The 13,864-nt window shown below is 43.9% G+C and overlaps 1 protein-coding gene across 1 annotated transcript in view; it reads right to left on the reverse strand.

Annotated features, from left to right (window-relative positions):
• LOC129698919 (flagellum-associated coiled-coil domain-containing protein 1-like) overlaps nucleotides 1-13,864 on the reverse strand; it is a 55,160-nt gene that overhangs the window by 25,118 nt on the left and 16,178 nt on the right. Inside the window, exons 5-9 of the mRNA XM_055638359.1 lie at nucleotides 10,058-10,078; nucleotides 9,091-9,184; nucleotides 7,178-7,239; nucleotides 6,948-7,045; nucleotides 4,473-4,525 (exon numbers count right to left, since the gene is read on the reverse strand). Of these exons, the coding sequence (XP_055494334.1) occupies nucleotides 4,473-4,525; nucleotides 6,948-7,045; nucleotides 7,178-7,239; nucleotides 9,091-9,184; nucleotides 10,058-10,078 (328 nt within the window). The remainder of the gene's footprint in view (nucleotides 1-4,472; nucleotides 4,526-6,947; nucleotides 7,046-7,177; nucleotides 7,240-9,090; nucleotides 9,185-10,057; nucleotides 10,079-13,864) is intronic.

The raw sequence follows: 13,864 nt of genomic DNA on the forward strand, positions 1-13,864 counted from the left end.
ATTAATATCATAACTCCATGGATCTCTTGGTAATTACTCGCTTCCATTATAAACTTCATGAAACATAAATTCAGGGGTACAGTGAAATGCACATTAATACTGCAAACTTTACCCTGCCTAGGATGTAATAACGTACACCAGAATTGGTGAAAGCAGTGGCACAGCTAATAGAGCTTCTGCCCCATAGTTCTAGTGACCCAGGTGTAATCCTAACTCCATCAGTGCTATCTGTGCAGAGTTTGCACACTCTGTGACTGCAGAGTGTTTCCCTCAGGTGTTTTGATTTCCCAACAGCATCAGGATTGATTGACCACATGTATGTGTGAGTGGAAGAATCTGGAGGGAGAATAAAATGAGACTAGTGGACGAGTGGTAGTCGACAGTCATCACAATGCCAAAATGTCTGTTCCCTGTTATATGACTCTCGATTTACCCCTGGGAATGAATGAATTCTAAAAGCCTTGACTCTTACACACTTAAATGATTGCACCAACACCAGGTTTCTGGATCACAAGCAGCTTATATTTTAAGAACGAGTTCTAACTCGGACAATGGGCACTCCGTCACTATAGTTTGCAGTCGAAGATCTGCAGCACATCTTGTAAAGGGTCTCTGCTGCAGTACCAGTGAAGGATGGAATGAACAGCTAAGAGGTAGATAGTTTGTAATACATAGAAAAAAGGTGCAGGAGTAGGCCCTTCGAGCCAGCACCACCATTCAATGGGATCATGGCTGATCATCCACAATCAGTAGGTATGTTACAAAACCTACCTGAATCGTGGCTGAGCATCTGCCCCACCCCTTGTGTGTGATTTTGGCGCTGTTTAGAGGGGGCGGGTTTAAAACGCGATTTTTACTAGGCTGTGGCAATCGAAAATGTTCAGCCTAGTAAATCATTAACGGAAAATCACTGAAAGACCCCGTCGCAAAAGGTATTATTAGTTTTTTTTATGGCCTTGTAAAATAGTTAGAGCAATTTAAAAACCACTATCTCACTCCGCAACCTCTCGCAGCCCCAGGGTTTTATAAAGCAAACAATTAAAGGTATGTACCTTATTTTTACATTAAATGGGGCATGTATATAACCCTGTAATTAAAGTTTTCTATAGCGAGTGGTTCATTTTGGGCTCTTTATATCCCGCAGTATTTTTCTGGGCATTTGAGGGCATAAATCTAGCGCAATGTGAACGTTCTAAACCAGCGCGTTCCACATGAACCCACTAGAAAGCCGATTTAAATTGACTTTAATTTACAGCAATTGAACACTAAATTCCTTCCATTTGGCCTATAAATTGATGTAAATGAGATTTAAAAATCATGTTTTATTGTGAATTATTTGTGAATATTATTTGGACACTTGGGCTATTTAAAAATGTTAATCATTTATTAAGAAATGGATAGATGTTTAGATCTAGTAAATTGAAGTTTGAAATTAGCTACAATTGGGTAACTAACTAATTATATGCTTTAATTTCAGGTCATCCAAGTTAGATTATTTTATATTTGTTTCAGAATGCTTCAATCTATGATAACTGAAAATTTCATTCAGTTCTCTTAATTTTTAAGAAGGTTATGGGCTTTTGACTGTCCACGATCACAGCTTTTTTGTTATGTCCATAGAAAATCAATAGGGAACAAGATGCTAATTTCCGAGTATGAAAATGGCCATAACATTTTTATTACTTGAGATATGAAAGTGAATTATGTGTCAAATTAAACTTATTGTTATGCTTTATCTGATGGGATAAATTGCAGACTTGATTTTTTAAATCTCAAAATTTTGTAACATTGCTACAATCAGTACCCCATTCCTGCCTTTTCCCCATATCCCTTGATTCCGCTAGCCATAAAAGATCTATCTAACTCTCTTTTGAATGCATCCAGCAAATCGGCCTCCGCTGCCTTCTGAGGCAGAAAGTTCCACAAATTCACAACTCTCTGGGTGAAAAAGTTTTTCCTCATCTCAGTTCTGAATGGCCCACCCCTTATTCTTACACTGTGGCCCCTGGATCTGGGCTCCACCAACATCAGGAACATGTTTCCTGCCTCTAATGTGTCCAATCCCTTAATAATTTTAAATGTTTTTACAAGATCCCCTCAAGATCCTAAATTCCAGTGAATACAAGCCCTCAATAGCAAGTATGTCCTTCCTCAAATTAGGAGGCCAAAACTGCACACAGTACTGCAGGTGTCGGCTCACCAGGGCCCTGAACAACTGCAGAAGGACCTCTTTGCTCCTATACTCAAATCCTCTTGTTATGAAGGCCAACATGCCATTAGCTTTCTTCATTTCCTGCTGTACCTGCATGCTTACTTTGGGCTGCATGCTTAACCAATTGGGTTGCTTTGTCCCAGACCACGTCAGATTTCTAGAGAGTTGTCAGATCTGCACTTATTTAAGGCAAGTGGAGAACATCACAATCCTTGTAAGTGATGGAAGAGGGTTGGAGAGTTGGCAAGCATATCACTCCAAACCCATTTACATGGCTGATCCTGCTAAGTTTCTGGTTCACATCAGCAGAAGAAATAAAAGTAGGAATAATCTATTGATCCCTGACTTGAACAGATTTTGAAAATGAAACTGCACAGGTCCCTTGTATGGAGAATTCCAAAGGTTCACCATCATGTAGTTGAAGAAATCTTGAACTTGAATGAAGGTGTTCATACTTTGGGCCTGTGATCGCTGGCTTTGGACTTCCCAGTCGGCCAAACATGAGGTCTGCATCCTCTTCATCATCTACATCCTCCCCCTTGGTCAGATACTCCGCCACCTCAACCTGGACTTCCATTGTTACGCTGACGACACCCAGATCTACCTCGGCACCAAATCCCCCCACAACATCGTTCTCTCACACCTCCCGCTGCTGAAAGACTCATCCATGCCTTCATCTCCTCCCGACAGGACTACTGCAACTCACTTCTCCTTGGCATCAGCTCCACCTACATCAACCGACTCCAACTGGTCCAGAACGCAGCCGCCCGACATCACCCACACCAAATCCTGGCATCACATCACTCCAGTCCACAAACAACTTCACTGGCTTCCCATCTCCCACCGGATCAACTACAAAATCCTGATCCTCACCTACAAAGCCCTCCACCATCTGGCCCCCCCCATATCTCACTGACCTCCTCTCCCCCTACAAACCCTCACGGTCCCTCAGATCCACATCAGTCGGTCTCCTCTCCATCCACAAGTCCAACCTCCGCAGTTTTGGGGACAGAGCCTTCTCCAGGGCAGCTCCCAGGCTCTGGAACTCCCTCCCCCAACTGATCCGCAATTCCGTGTTCCTCACCATCTTCCAGTCCCGCCTCAAGACCCATCTCTTCACCTCTGCCTATCCTTAGCCCCACGTCCCCCTCCCTTTTCATCTGTGCATTAATTGCCTCATATTGTGTTTTGTATTGAATTCTGTCTTTACTTTGTGTACTAGTCATGTCTCTACTATTTATTTCATTCCCCTTACATGTTTTTCCTCTACCTGCAAAATTTTTGTAAGGTGTCCTTGAGACTCTTGAAAGGCACCCATAAATAAAATTTATTATTATTATTATTATTATTATTATTACCCTGCTGAGTCCCATAAGAATTCTGCAGGTCACCATTTAATTCTCCAAACTCATGGAGGTGACTGTTGTTGCACATCTATTCCAAGTATACGTTTCCCTGGGTTGGGAGACTAGACGCGCACACAATATCTTGCTGCAGATTCACCAGGATTCTATACAATCGAAGCTAAATATTTCTAGAATCGTACTCAAATCCTCTTGTACCATGAATTCCAAATTGTTTGCTGAACCTGTAAATTATCTTTCAGTGGTTCACTACAGAGACATCGGTTTCCCACTGAACACCACCAATCTGTCACCATTAATAAATGTCCACTTTTCTACTTTTAATGGTGACCTTCAGGCTACTTATGAAAAGGGATTTGGTGATGTTAAAGTCTACTTTAACAATATAATGGTTGAAGATGTGCGGATTGGAGAAAAGTAACAAAAGCCATTTCCTGGTTCAGGGCCAACGTAGCAAAGATGTTTGGAGAATTAGGAGAACCGGTGTATAAAGGGACACTTTTCAACAGAGGGTGGTGAACACATAGAATTTCCACAATTGAAGGTGGAGGAGGCTACATTGACAAATATATTTCTAGCCACAAAAGGCATCAAGGGATACTGGATGGGGAAATCGGGATGGGAGACAGTAACAATGCAGTATTGAGATAAAGGGTAACTTTGATTGAACTAACTGGCAGAGCAAAGTTGTCTTTCTGTTTCTTTGTTTCCAACTTCACTTTCCCTTCCCACTCCGTTCCTCTAGAAACTGATTAAATACTAGCCTCACCCCTCCCAAACTACTAATGGAACATCACTGGTGTAGAATGCATCAGCATAGTAACTTTGCAGCACTGCAACACTAATTGCTGCCCTAGACGATTGCTCTCAAGTTTCAAGAGTTATTTGTTACTTACCTTATAGGACATAAATGCAGCTTGTGCATCATCAAATTGTCCCTTTAGCTCAGCTGTGGAACAAATGGAGAGAAGATTTTTTTGTTTACTTTTAAACGGTCATTTGAGGTCAGAGATAAGTAAACAGCATATTAGATCCTGCCCATTTCATATTAGACCTACACATACCAATCCAGTTCATATTTCCCAAATTATATATGAAAGATTCATCGAAGTGGTGCCCAGATAGATCCAGATACCCTTTGAATCTCCAGACCAGGCACACATTGTATCCTATTCTGAACTGGTCCAGCTGTCCCAAGAACTGTGTATCAGACTGGCCCAGCTAACAAATATGAAATCAATGTTTTCTAAGTGCATTTCTGATTTTTGGTAGTAAGTTATCATCTCATTGTTGCTGTTAGGTTAACTGGTCTACAGGACCACGTATTTTCCCTTTTTGATGCAAACTAGTCCAGTTTTGCTGGTCACTGGATCCTATATCCTTTCCCCTTGAAGCAAAGGTGAGCGTTTCCGGGGACAGACATCCTAGAATTTAAGGAATTCTGTGAAAGCACTTCCAAAGTAACTTTATTTGTTGGAGCCTTGTCATTGAAAAGACTAAACCACCAGGCCAGGCGGATTTTTAAAGATTTCTTTGGTCCTTAATCTCTGCATTGTTTATTTGTTAACATTTCTTATTCTGCCTCATCAGGTCCCTTCAAATTCTGTAGCTTGTTTCCACTTTTCCTCCAGATTAATGGAATTCACTTTTCAATCAGTCGCTATTGACAACAATGCCATCAGCTGTCAAGATCCTGAGTTCTAGAAGGCCCTGCATTAATTTAATCCCCTTTCTCTCTCACTATCCCCCTTAAAAGATAATTCTTAGATAAGGTATTTGATCATCTGCGCCAAGACATCCTTGCGTGGCTTAGTATTACAGTTTATTTAATAATGACTCAGAGACATTCTGCCGCATGCAACTTATATCAGGTCAAGCTACCAACCATCTGTTATTTATCAGGCCAGTCCAGTAACTACAAACCAGGAGTCCACGTACTCTTTAAACCACTCCACATTCCTCTCTGCTATGAACAGACTAGTTAGTCAGTGTCTCATACACGTATAATAAATTGATCCTGTATCTGATCATCAAAATTTATAGGTGATGTGGGGAACAAGCTAATAACACAGAGTTCCAGGGTTGGTGGTGGAGGCAAGTACGATAGTGGTGCTTAAGATGCTTATAGATAGGAACATGGATATGCAGGGAATGGATGGATATGGATCATGAGCAGGCAGATGAGATTAGTTTATCTTGACATCATGTTCATCACAGACATTGTGGGCCAAAGGACTTGTTCCTGTGCTGTACTTTATCAGATCAAGCAAGAACCCCGTGTCCTGTATATCAGACTGAACCAAAACCACAAGCCTGTATATCAGAATGGACTAGAACTCTGTGCCCTATACATCAGATCAAGCCAGAACCCCATGCCCTGTATATCAGACTGAACTAACACTTCGAGCCCTGTATATCGGAATGGATCAGAACCCCTAACCTAATAAATCAGACCGAGCCAGAACCCCGAGCCCTGTATATCGGAGCAGATCCCCGAGTCCTGTATATCAGAATGGACCACAACCGTGAGCCCTGCATATGAAAATGGACCAGAATCTTGTATATGAAAATGGACCAGAAGTCCAAATCCTGTAAATGAGAATGGATCAAAACCCCAAATCCTGTATATCAGACTGAACTGGAACCCCAACCATCATTTATGAGAAAATGCTCAGTGTCTACAAGACTGCACCACAACTTGGGCTGGTCTATTTCCTCATTCATCATTTTTCAAACACCCAGTAACTTTCCCTTGCAATTGTTAACCTGGCATCTCATGCGTCCTGCATAATAGTAGTGTAGTTCCCTTGCACTTCATCAGACCAAACTAATGTCCCAGGCACCAAACACTGAAGCCATCCAGATACAGGAAGCAGAAACTTGAAACATTAGCAGCAAGCAGATTCAGTAGATCCAAGCATGAGGCCAACCATGTTGACCTAAAGGCCTTATGGATGGCAACGCTTCACTGCACTGTACAAGGAACACATTTGTGAGGACATTAAACTTCTCACTGCGACTTGTACAAACTCTTTCTAATTGTGACATTAATTAGTCAACGTACAGAGGGAAGCAGTTTGACAGAGAGTACCAGGACCATTTGTGAGGAATACTGGGCAATGTTCATGGGGTCTTCATTTTGTATACAGTGGTCTCATACTTTACCTAAAACTGGCACAAAACCGAATCTGACAATAATTCATTGAGTGAATAAATTACTAGAACCGGAACTACCTTGGGGAGGGTGTGACTGCCATTTTGAGATAATTAATTGACTCTTTTAAACAAAACAAATGTTTGGAAACCAGAAAAAAAGACAGCAAATCCTCTTCACCAGCCAAGTGGTTTCGAGCAGTGTGAACAGACCCTACCGTATTGCTTCTCTGCTTCCATTTTGTACTCCACCATCGCTTCTTCATATTTCTCCTTTATCACCGTGATTTCCAGAGCATGGATGGCCGCGATTTCACTGAAACAGATAAACTCACCTTCACAATTCAGCTTTGGATCCATCCACCTCATTGCTCAGCATGTTTACCAGAGCACAGCCAGCACTAAACATAGATCTCCACCACGTGTTTTTGAGGAATATCTGTCCTACCTCATGTCTTCTTCATGCTTCTTCTGCAACAACAACTTTGTCTCCCTGTTCTCATTCTGAAACTGGAACCAATAATATCCAATGAGAAGCTATCTCCTTGCGTCTTGCCCCACACATCTCCTTTAAACTTTGCCCCCTCCTGCCTCATCTTAAAGCAATGCATTCTACTTTTTGACATTTCCACCCTGGGAATATAGTTCTGAATGTCCCTAACTAAACCCATCATAATTTTATATACGTCTATCAGGTCTCACTTCAATCTCTGGCATTCCAAAGTAAACAATCCAAGTTTGTCCAGCCTCTCCTTGAAACATAATACAGGCATAATTCTGGCACAGATTAGGGAGTGGGCATTTAAAATCAAGTAGTGTGGGGGACCTGTTGAATCTCTGGAATTCTCTCCCCCAGGGGGGACCTGGTGTGGGGGAGTGAGCACTCTAATTTAGAATCCTCTGCCCAGGGGATAAGTGTGTTTGTTTATTCATTTGTTCCAGTGAAGGTGCTGTGCACTCGGCAGCCAGCCAACAGTCGCTTGTCTTTTTCTTTGTGTTTTCACTTTTAATTTCAAGTTATTGTGTACCTTGCGTATTGTGACTGTCGGCAGAATAAAGTTTTATCATATCGTATTGTGGAAGCCAAACCAGATGGGGTGTTTAAAGAGGATGGGGATAACTTTTGTCGAAGGGAATCTTGCAATGAAGACAAGACAAGGCCTGGGTCAGCTCAGTTGTGATCATATTGGTCGACAGGGCTTGCTTGGAGGGGCAAGTGGCCTCCTCCCTGCTCCTAATTTAGCGGCAGAGCCATACAACAGGTAAAAAGGCCCTACAGCCCATGTCAACCATGCCATGTCCACTTACAGCAGTCTCATTTTATTCCCCACCTTGAGGAGATTCTACCACTCATTTGCAGCAGCCAATTAACTTACCAGCCTGCATCTCTTTGGGGCGTGTGAGGAAATGGGGGCACTGGGGAAGCTCATGCGGTATTAGGGATAATGTGCAAGCTCCAAACAGACTGAACCCAAGATCAGGATCAAACCTAGGTCTCTGGAGCTGGGAGACAGCAACTTTACCCAGCGTGCCATTCATGCTACCCATTATCATCATCTCTTTTTTAGTGTGTGGCCTCCCTGTAAAAGGGGTCCCATACTGTTCACCTCAACCTGGGGCAGACAGACTTTGACATCTGGATAAAGATGATTCTTCTGATCTTACACCCTAAAGAAACTGCATCAGATGTCAACCATGATGTGCATGCACCTTCCATGGCAACGGCCAGACAGAAAGGGTAGTTAAACCTATGTGATAACATGAAAGTCCACAACCAATATAACAAGAGGTGGATTGCCCATCTCTGTCAGTTACCGGTGTATCTCATGAAATCAGGACTGAGAGCCAGATCTAGTCTCCACTAGCAGGACCTCCTGGAACTGGGTTGGAACCTTCTTCTCCCCAACTCAGCTAGACCTCCAATACAATGTGTAGTTTGCACATTATTCCTGTGGCTGGGTGAGTTTCCTCTGGGTGCTGCAGTCTCTAGCCACCCTCAATTGGTCCTAGTGTGTAAATGAGTGGGAGGAGCAAGGTAGGGGTGGCGGGTTGATGGGAATATGGGGGATATAAAATGGGATTAACGTAGGATTGGTGCAAATGGTTAGTTGATGATCAACATGGACCGGTGGGTTGATGGGCCTGTTTCATGCTTTATGACTGTGACTCTTCCAATACTCTGTGGGTACAACCAAAACACCTGTCAATGAATGAAGCACAGCAGCGGCTTTAATCAGCAGGAGAAGGCATTTAAAGCAGGTAATCGCATTCCAAATACTACTCTACCCCTTCTGTGATACAAATAAACTAATACAGAAGAGGAATCTCACCCTGATCTTCCCCTACTTCTTTTGGACTCACCTTTTTCTCAAGGGTCATTTGTTTGTGACTCTCTTGTTCCAGTAAATGTACAAGCTGACTGATCTGTTGTTGCAGGTCTCTGATCAGCTGCTCCCTGGAAAGTACAAGATCTCAACTTTACAGGAGTCAAGATGCATTAACAGCATGGATTTCAAGGTGGTTTGTATCCAAAACTTAAGCAAAAATTGCACACAGCACAAGGACAAGGAGGAACAGGTTGGCCAAACTCCTGCTTTGCCAACTTTGGCACTAATTTCACCCTAAGATCAGGCCTAACCTGTGGTCTCTACCAAGTTGGCTGACATTGCCCTGAGAGCCCTAGGCTTGGGAGGTAAAATGTCATCCAGAACTCCCACTTACCATCTATTAAAAACAATAATTTGCATTTTGAGAGTTCCTTTAACATGGCATCCCCTGACACGGCATGGTAGCACTAACAAGCAAAAATATTGAGCTGAGGGAGGAGACGACAGAATGTTGCCAGAGAGGTAGGTTTTATACACAAGATTGCAGATAAAGTTTAGGGAGCATTTCCCTAGCTAGATGTACAAGCAGTGATGCAGGAGATGGGAGTTTTTTGGGCAGAGAGCTGGATACTGAAATGACGAATAGCCAGGATTTCAATGCAGGGATCTACAATGTAGGTCAGCAAGCAGAGTGGTGATTTAGTGAGCAGGTACCAGATTGTGAGAGACTTCAGCTTACGTTCAGCAGAATCCAGCTCAGAAAGTATTGAAATAATTATCTATGGAAATCATCAGCAACACATGGGCTTGGGTGACGTGGTGGCCAATATGGAACTAGAAAGAGCAGTTTTAGGAAAGGAGAGAAAATGGGATTTAACTCATGATTTCACCATTTAGAGACTCCTATATTTTGGTGTTTAATGTTGTTCACGAACACTTAGTAAACTATTTTGATGCTGAAGGTGCCTTACTTTAATTGTAGAAAACCAATGAACACTCACGTGTCCTTCTCCGATTCAGCCCTGAAAAATTTGATAAAAATCTAAATTAATATTTGCAAGGAAAGTCATGAACTCCATTATTCTGCTTAAAAAATGTCACAACTTTACTTCACTCCCTTGGATTGGCCAACATGCATGCCACAACTAAAATTATGTACTTTTAAAACGGCACAGTTTGTTTATCACAGATTGTGGCTGCTCACATTTGGAATTGATTTACAATCTATCCCATGTGCAAATATTTACTCCCTTGTGCACTAACTTCATGGCAACAGTGTCATAAGGTAACTGTGCAATCGCTGTTGGCAGTCTGTGAGTTAGTGCCCAGTGTCACTGCCCTACAGGGAAACTGTGCCATCATTGAGGGTGGTCTTTGTGTTAGTGCCCCGTGTTAGTGCCGCAAAGGTGAACTGTGCCAACACTGTGGCAGTCCGTGCGTTAGTGCCCTACAGCATAAGTGGCACACGGCAAACTTAGAAATTCATGCCACATGGGTATTATACCTGCTCTCAGAGTTCTCCACCCAAGGACCCATTGTTAAATGCTTGAAACAGTAGGGCAAAAGTATTTTTTTTTAAAATATTTAATGGCCTGCAAACTAAATGGAGATACATATAGTAACTATCATGCTACTAGGAGACGAGGACTGGAAGACAGACAGAAATAGCAAGTAGCATAGTAATGGAGTATTGCTGAAGCTGAGACACAATACAGTAAGTTGTACTGAATGTGGGCAGCTGTAAATAAAATTAAATCAAGGTGACCGGAGTAGATGCAACAAGCTGTACTTATGGAATCTATAACAGAGGATCTTGGCACATACTGCAACAGACAGTGCAATCTGTAATTACTTAGATGGAGTCACAGGTTAAATCAAAGTAAATATTGCAGGAGACATACCTTCAAGGTCAGCAGAGAAGTGGCAGGTGAAGGAGTGAGTGCGGGGATTGGCTGAGAAGGTAATCTCTTGGGGAGTTTTACAGTGTTTTTTCAGGATGATCCGGACTGGGAACTGAATATTCAGGGTTATACATCCTATAGAAAAGACAGGCAGGTGGGCAGAGGAGTTGGGATAGCTCTCTTGGTGAGGGATGAAATGCAGTCCCTTGCGAGGAGTGACATGGGGCTGATGAAGTAGAGTCGCTGTGGATAGAATTGAGGAATTGTAAAGGTAAAAAGACACCAATGGGAGTTATCTACAAGCCCCCAAACAGTAGCATGGATATAGAGTGCAAGTTGCAGCAGGAATTAAAATTGGCATGTAACAAAAGCAATGCCACTGTTGTTATGGGAGATTTCAACATACAGGTAAGACTGGGAAAATCAGGTTGGTTCTGGACCCCAAGAAAGGAAGTTTGTAGAGTGCCTCCGAGATGGATTCGGAGAGCAGCTTGTACTGGAGCCTACCAGAGAGAAGGCAATTCTCGATTTATCGTCCAATGAACCAGATTTAATAAGGGTACTCAAGGAGGTAGTGACCTTAAATGACAAATTTTAATCTGCAATTTAAGGAGGAACCGCTATGAGGGAGTGACCATAATATGATAAGTTTTAATCTGCAATTTGATAGGGAGAAGGTTAAATCAGAAGTGTCAGTGTTGTAGTTGAACAAAGGGGACTATGAAGGCATGAGAGAGAAGCTGGCCAAGGTAGACTGGAAAAGGATCCTAGCAGGAAGGACAGTGGAACAGCAATGGCAGGAATTTTGGGGCATAATCCAGAAGATGCAGGATCATTTCATTCTAAAGAGGAAGAAAGATTCTAAGGGGAGTAAGAGGCAACCGTGGCTGACAAGGGAAGTTAGGGATGGAATAAAACTAAAAGAAAAGGTGTATAACATAACAAAGAGTAGCTGGAAGCCAGAGGATTGGGAAACTTTCAAAGGACAACAGAAAATAACAAAAAGGGCAATACGGGGCGAAAAGATAAAGCACGAGGGTAAGCTGGCCGAAAATATAAAGAAGGATAGTAAAGATTTCAAATTCAAGTTCACATTTATTGTCACATGCACCAATTGGTACAGTGACATTTGAGTTACCTTACAGCCATATAAATAAAAAAACACAATACACGATAGAGTTTAACATAAACATCCACCACAGCAGAATCAACGTTTCTCACTGTGATGGAAGTCATCTTCCTCTTTGTTCACCCGTGGTCAGGGTCTTTGAACCCTCCACAGTCGCCACTACGGATGGCCGATGTACAGGCCTCGCCAGCATGATCGAAACTCTGATGTCGGAACGGATGGGAACACACTCGTGATTTGGAGTTTCCGAATCGGCCGCTTCCTACCGGAGACCGCGGCGTCTGAAGTCCACAGGCCGAGCTGGATGGAACTCCAATACTGGCGACCCCCAGCAAGGGATCACCTCGCTCCACGATGTTAAAGTCAGCGGTGCCCACAGCTAGAAGCTCCGCAAATCAAGGTGTTAAAGTCAGCACGCCCAACACTCCGGAGCTCTAACACCGCTCTGTGATGGTAATCCAGCGCTGAAGCTCTGGGTATAAATATTATGTATAATAGTATAAAAGGCCGTGCGAATCCAGTTGGTAGGCCGGGGGGGTGGGGGGGGGGGGGGGGGGGGGGGGGGGGGGGGGGGGGGGGTGGGGGGGGGGGGGGGGGGGGGGGGGGGGGGGGGGGGGGGGGGGGGGGGGGGGGGGGGGGGGGGGGGGGGGTGGGGGGGGGGGGGGGGGGGGGGGGGGGGGGGGGGGGGGGGGGGGGGGGGGGGGGGGGGGGGGGGGGGGGGGGGGGGGGGAGATGCGACACAGAGAAAAGACGCATCTCCGTCCAGATAAGTGACTGAGAAACGGTTTTCCCCTATTCCCCTCACCACCCCCCCACCACCCCAACATAAGACATACTAAGAAACATTTAAAACATACATTTTAGACACACTAAAAATAACAAAAATAAAATTGGTGCATATGGATGGCAGTAAAAAGATTGGTCTATCAGCATGGATTTATGAAAGGGAAATCCTGCTTGCTAATCTTGTAGAATTTTTTGAGGATGTGACAAGTAAAATGGATAAAGGAGAGGCAGTGGATGTAGTGCATTTGGACTTTCAGAAAGTCTTTGATAATGTCCCACACAGGAGATTAGTGGTCAAAATTAGAGCACATGGTATTGAGGGTAGGGTATTGGCTTCAAGGACCCAAGCAGTCTTCCCAGGTGCGGCAGAGGTTCACCTGCACCTCCTCCAACCTCATCTATTGCATCCACTGCTCTAGGTGTCAGCTGCTCTAAATCGGTGAGACCTAGCATAGGCTCTTCGCCCAACATCTCCGCCCGGTCCGCAATAACCAACCTGATCTCCCGGTGGCTCAGCACTCCCCCTCGCCTTCCAAATCCGACCTTTCTGTCCTGGGCCTCTTCCATGGCCAGAGTGAGGCCCACCATAAATTGGAGGAGCAGCACCTCATATTTCGCTTGGGCAGTTTACACCCCAGCGGTATGAACATAGACTTCTTCAATTTCAGGTAATCCCTGCTTTCTCCTCCTCTTCCCAGCTCTCCCTCAGCCCACTGTCTCCGCCTCTTCCTTTCTTCTTCCTGTCCCCCCCACCCTCACATCAGTCTGAATAAGGGTCTCGACCCGAAACGTCGCCTCTTTCCTTCGCTCCATAGATGCTGCCTCACCCGCTGAGTTTCTCCAGCATTTTTGTCTACCCATTCACACAACTTCTGTTACCCCACTTTCCTCACCCACTCCCTACACATTAGGGACAATTTTACAGAGACAAGTTAACCTACAAAGCCAATGCACCTTTGGGATGTGGAAGGAAACCCACACGCTTGCAGGGA

Source organism: Leucoraja erinacea, chromosome 7 (assembly GCF_028641065.1).
Source record: "Leucoraja erinacea ecotype New England chromosome 7, Leri_hhj_1, whole genome shotgun sequence".
Classification (NCBI taxonomy): domain Eukaryota; kingdom Metazoa; phylum Chordata; class Chondrichthyes; order Rajiformes; family Rajidae; genus Leucoraja; species Leucoraja erinaceus.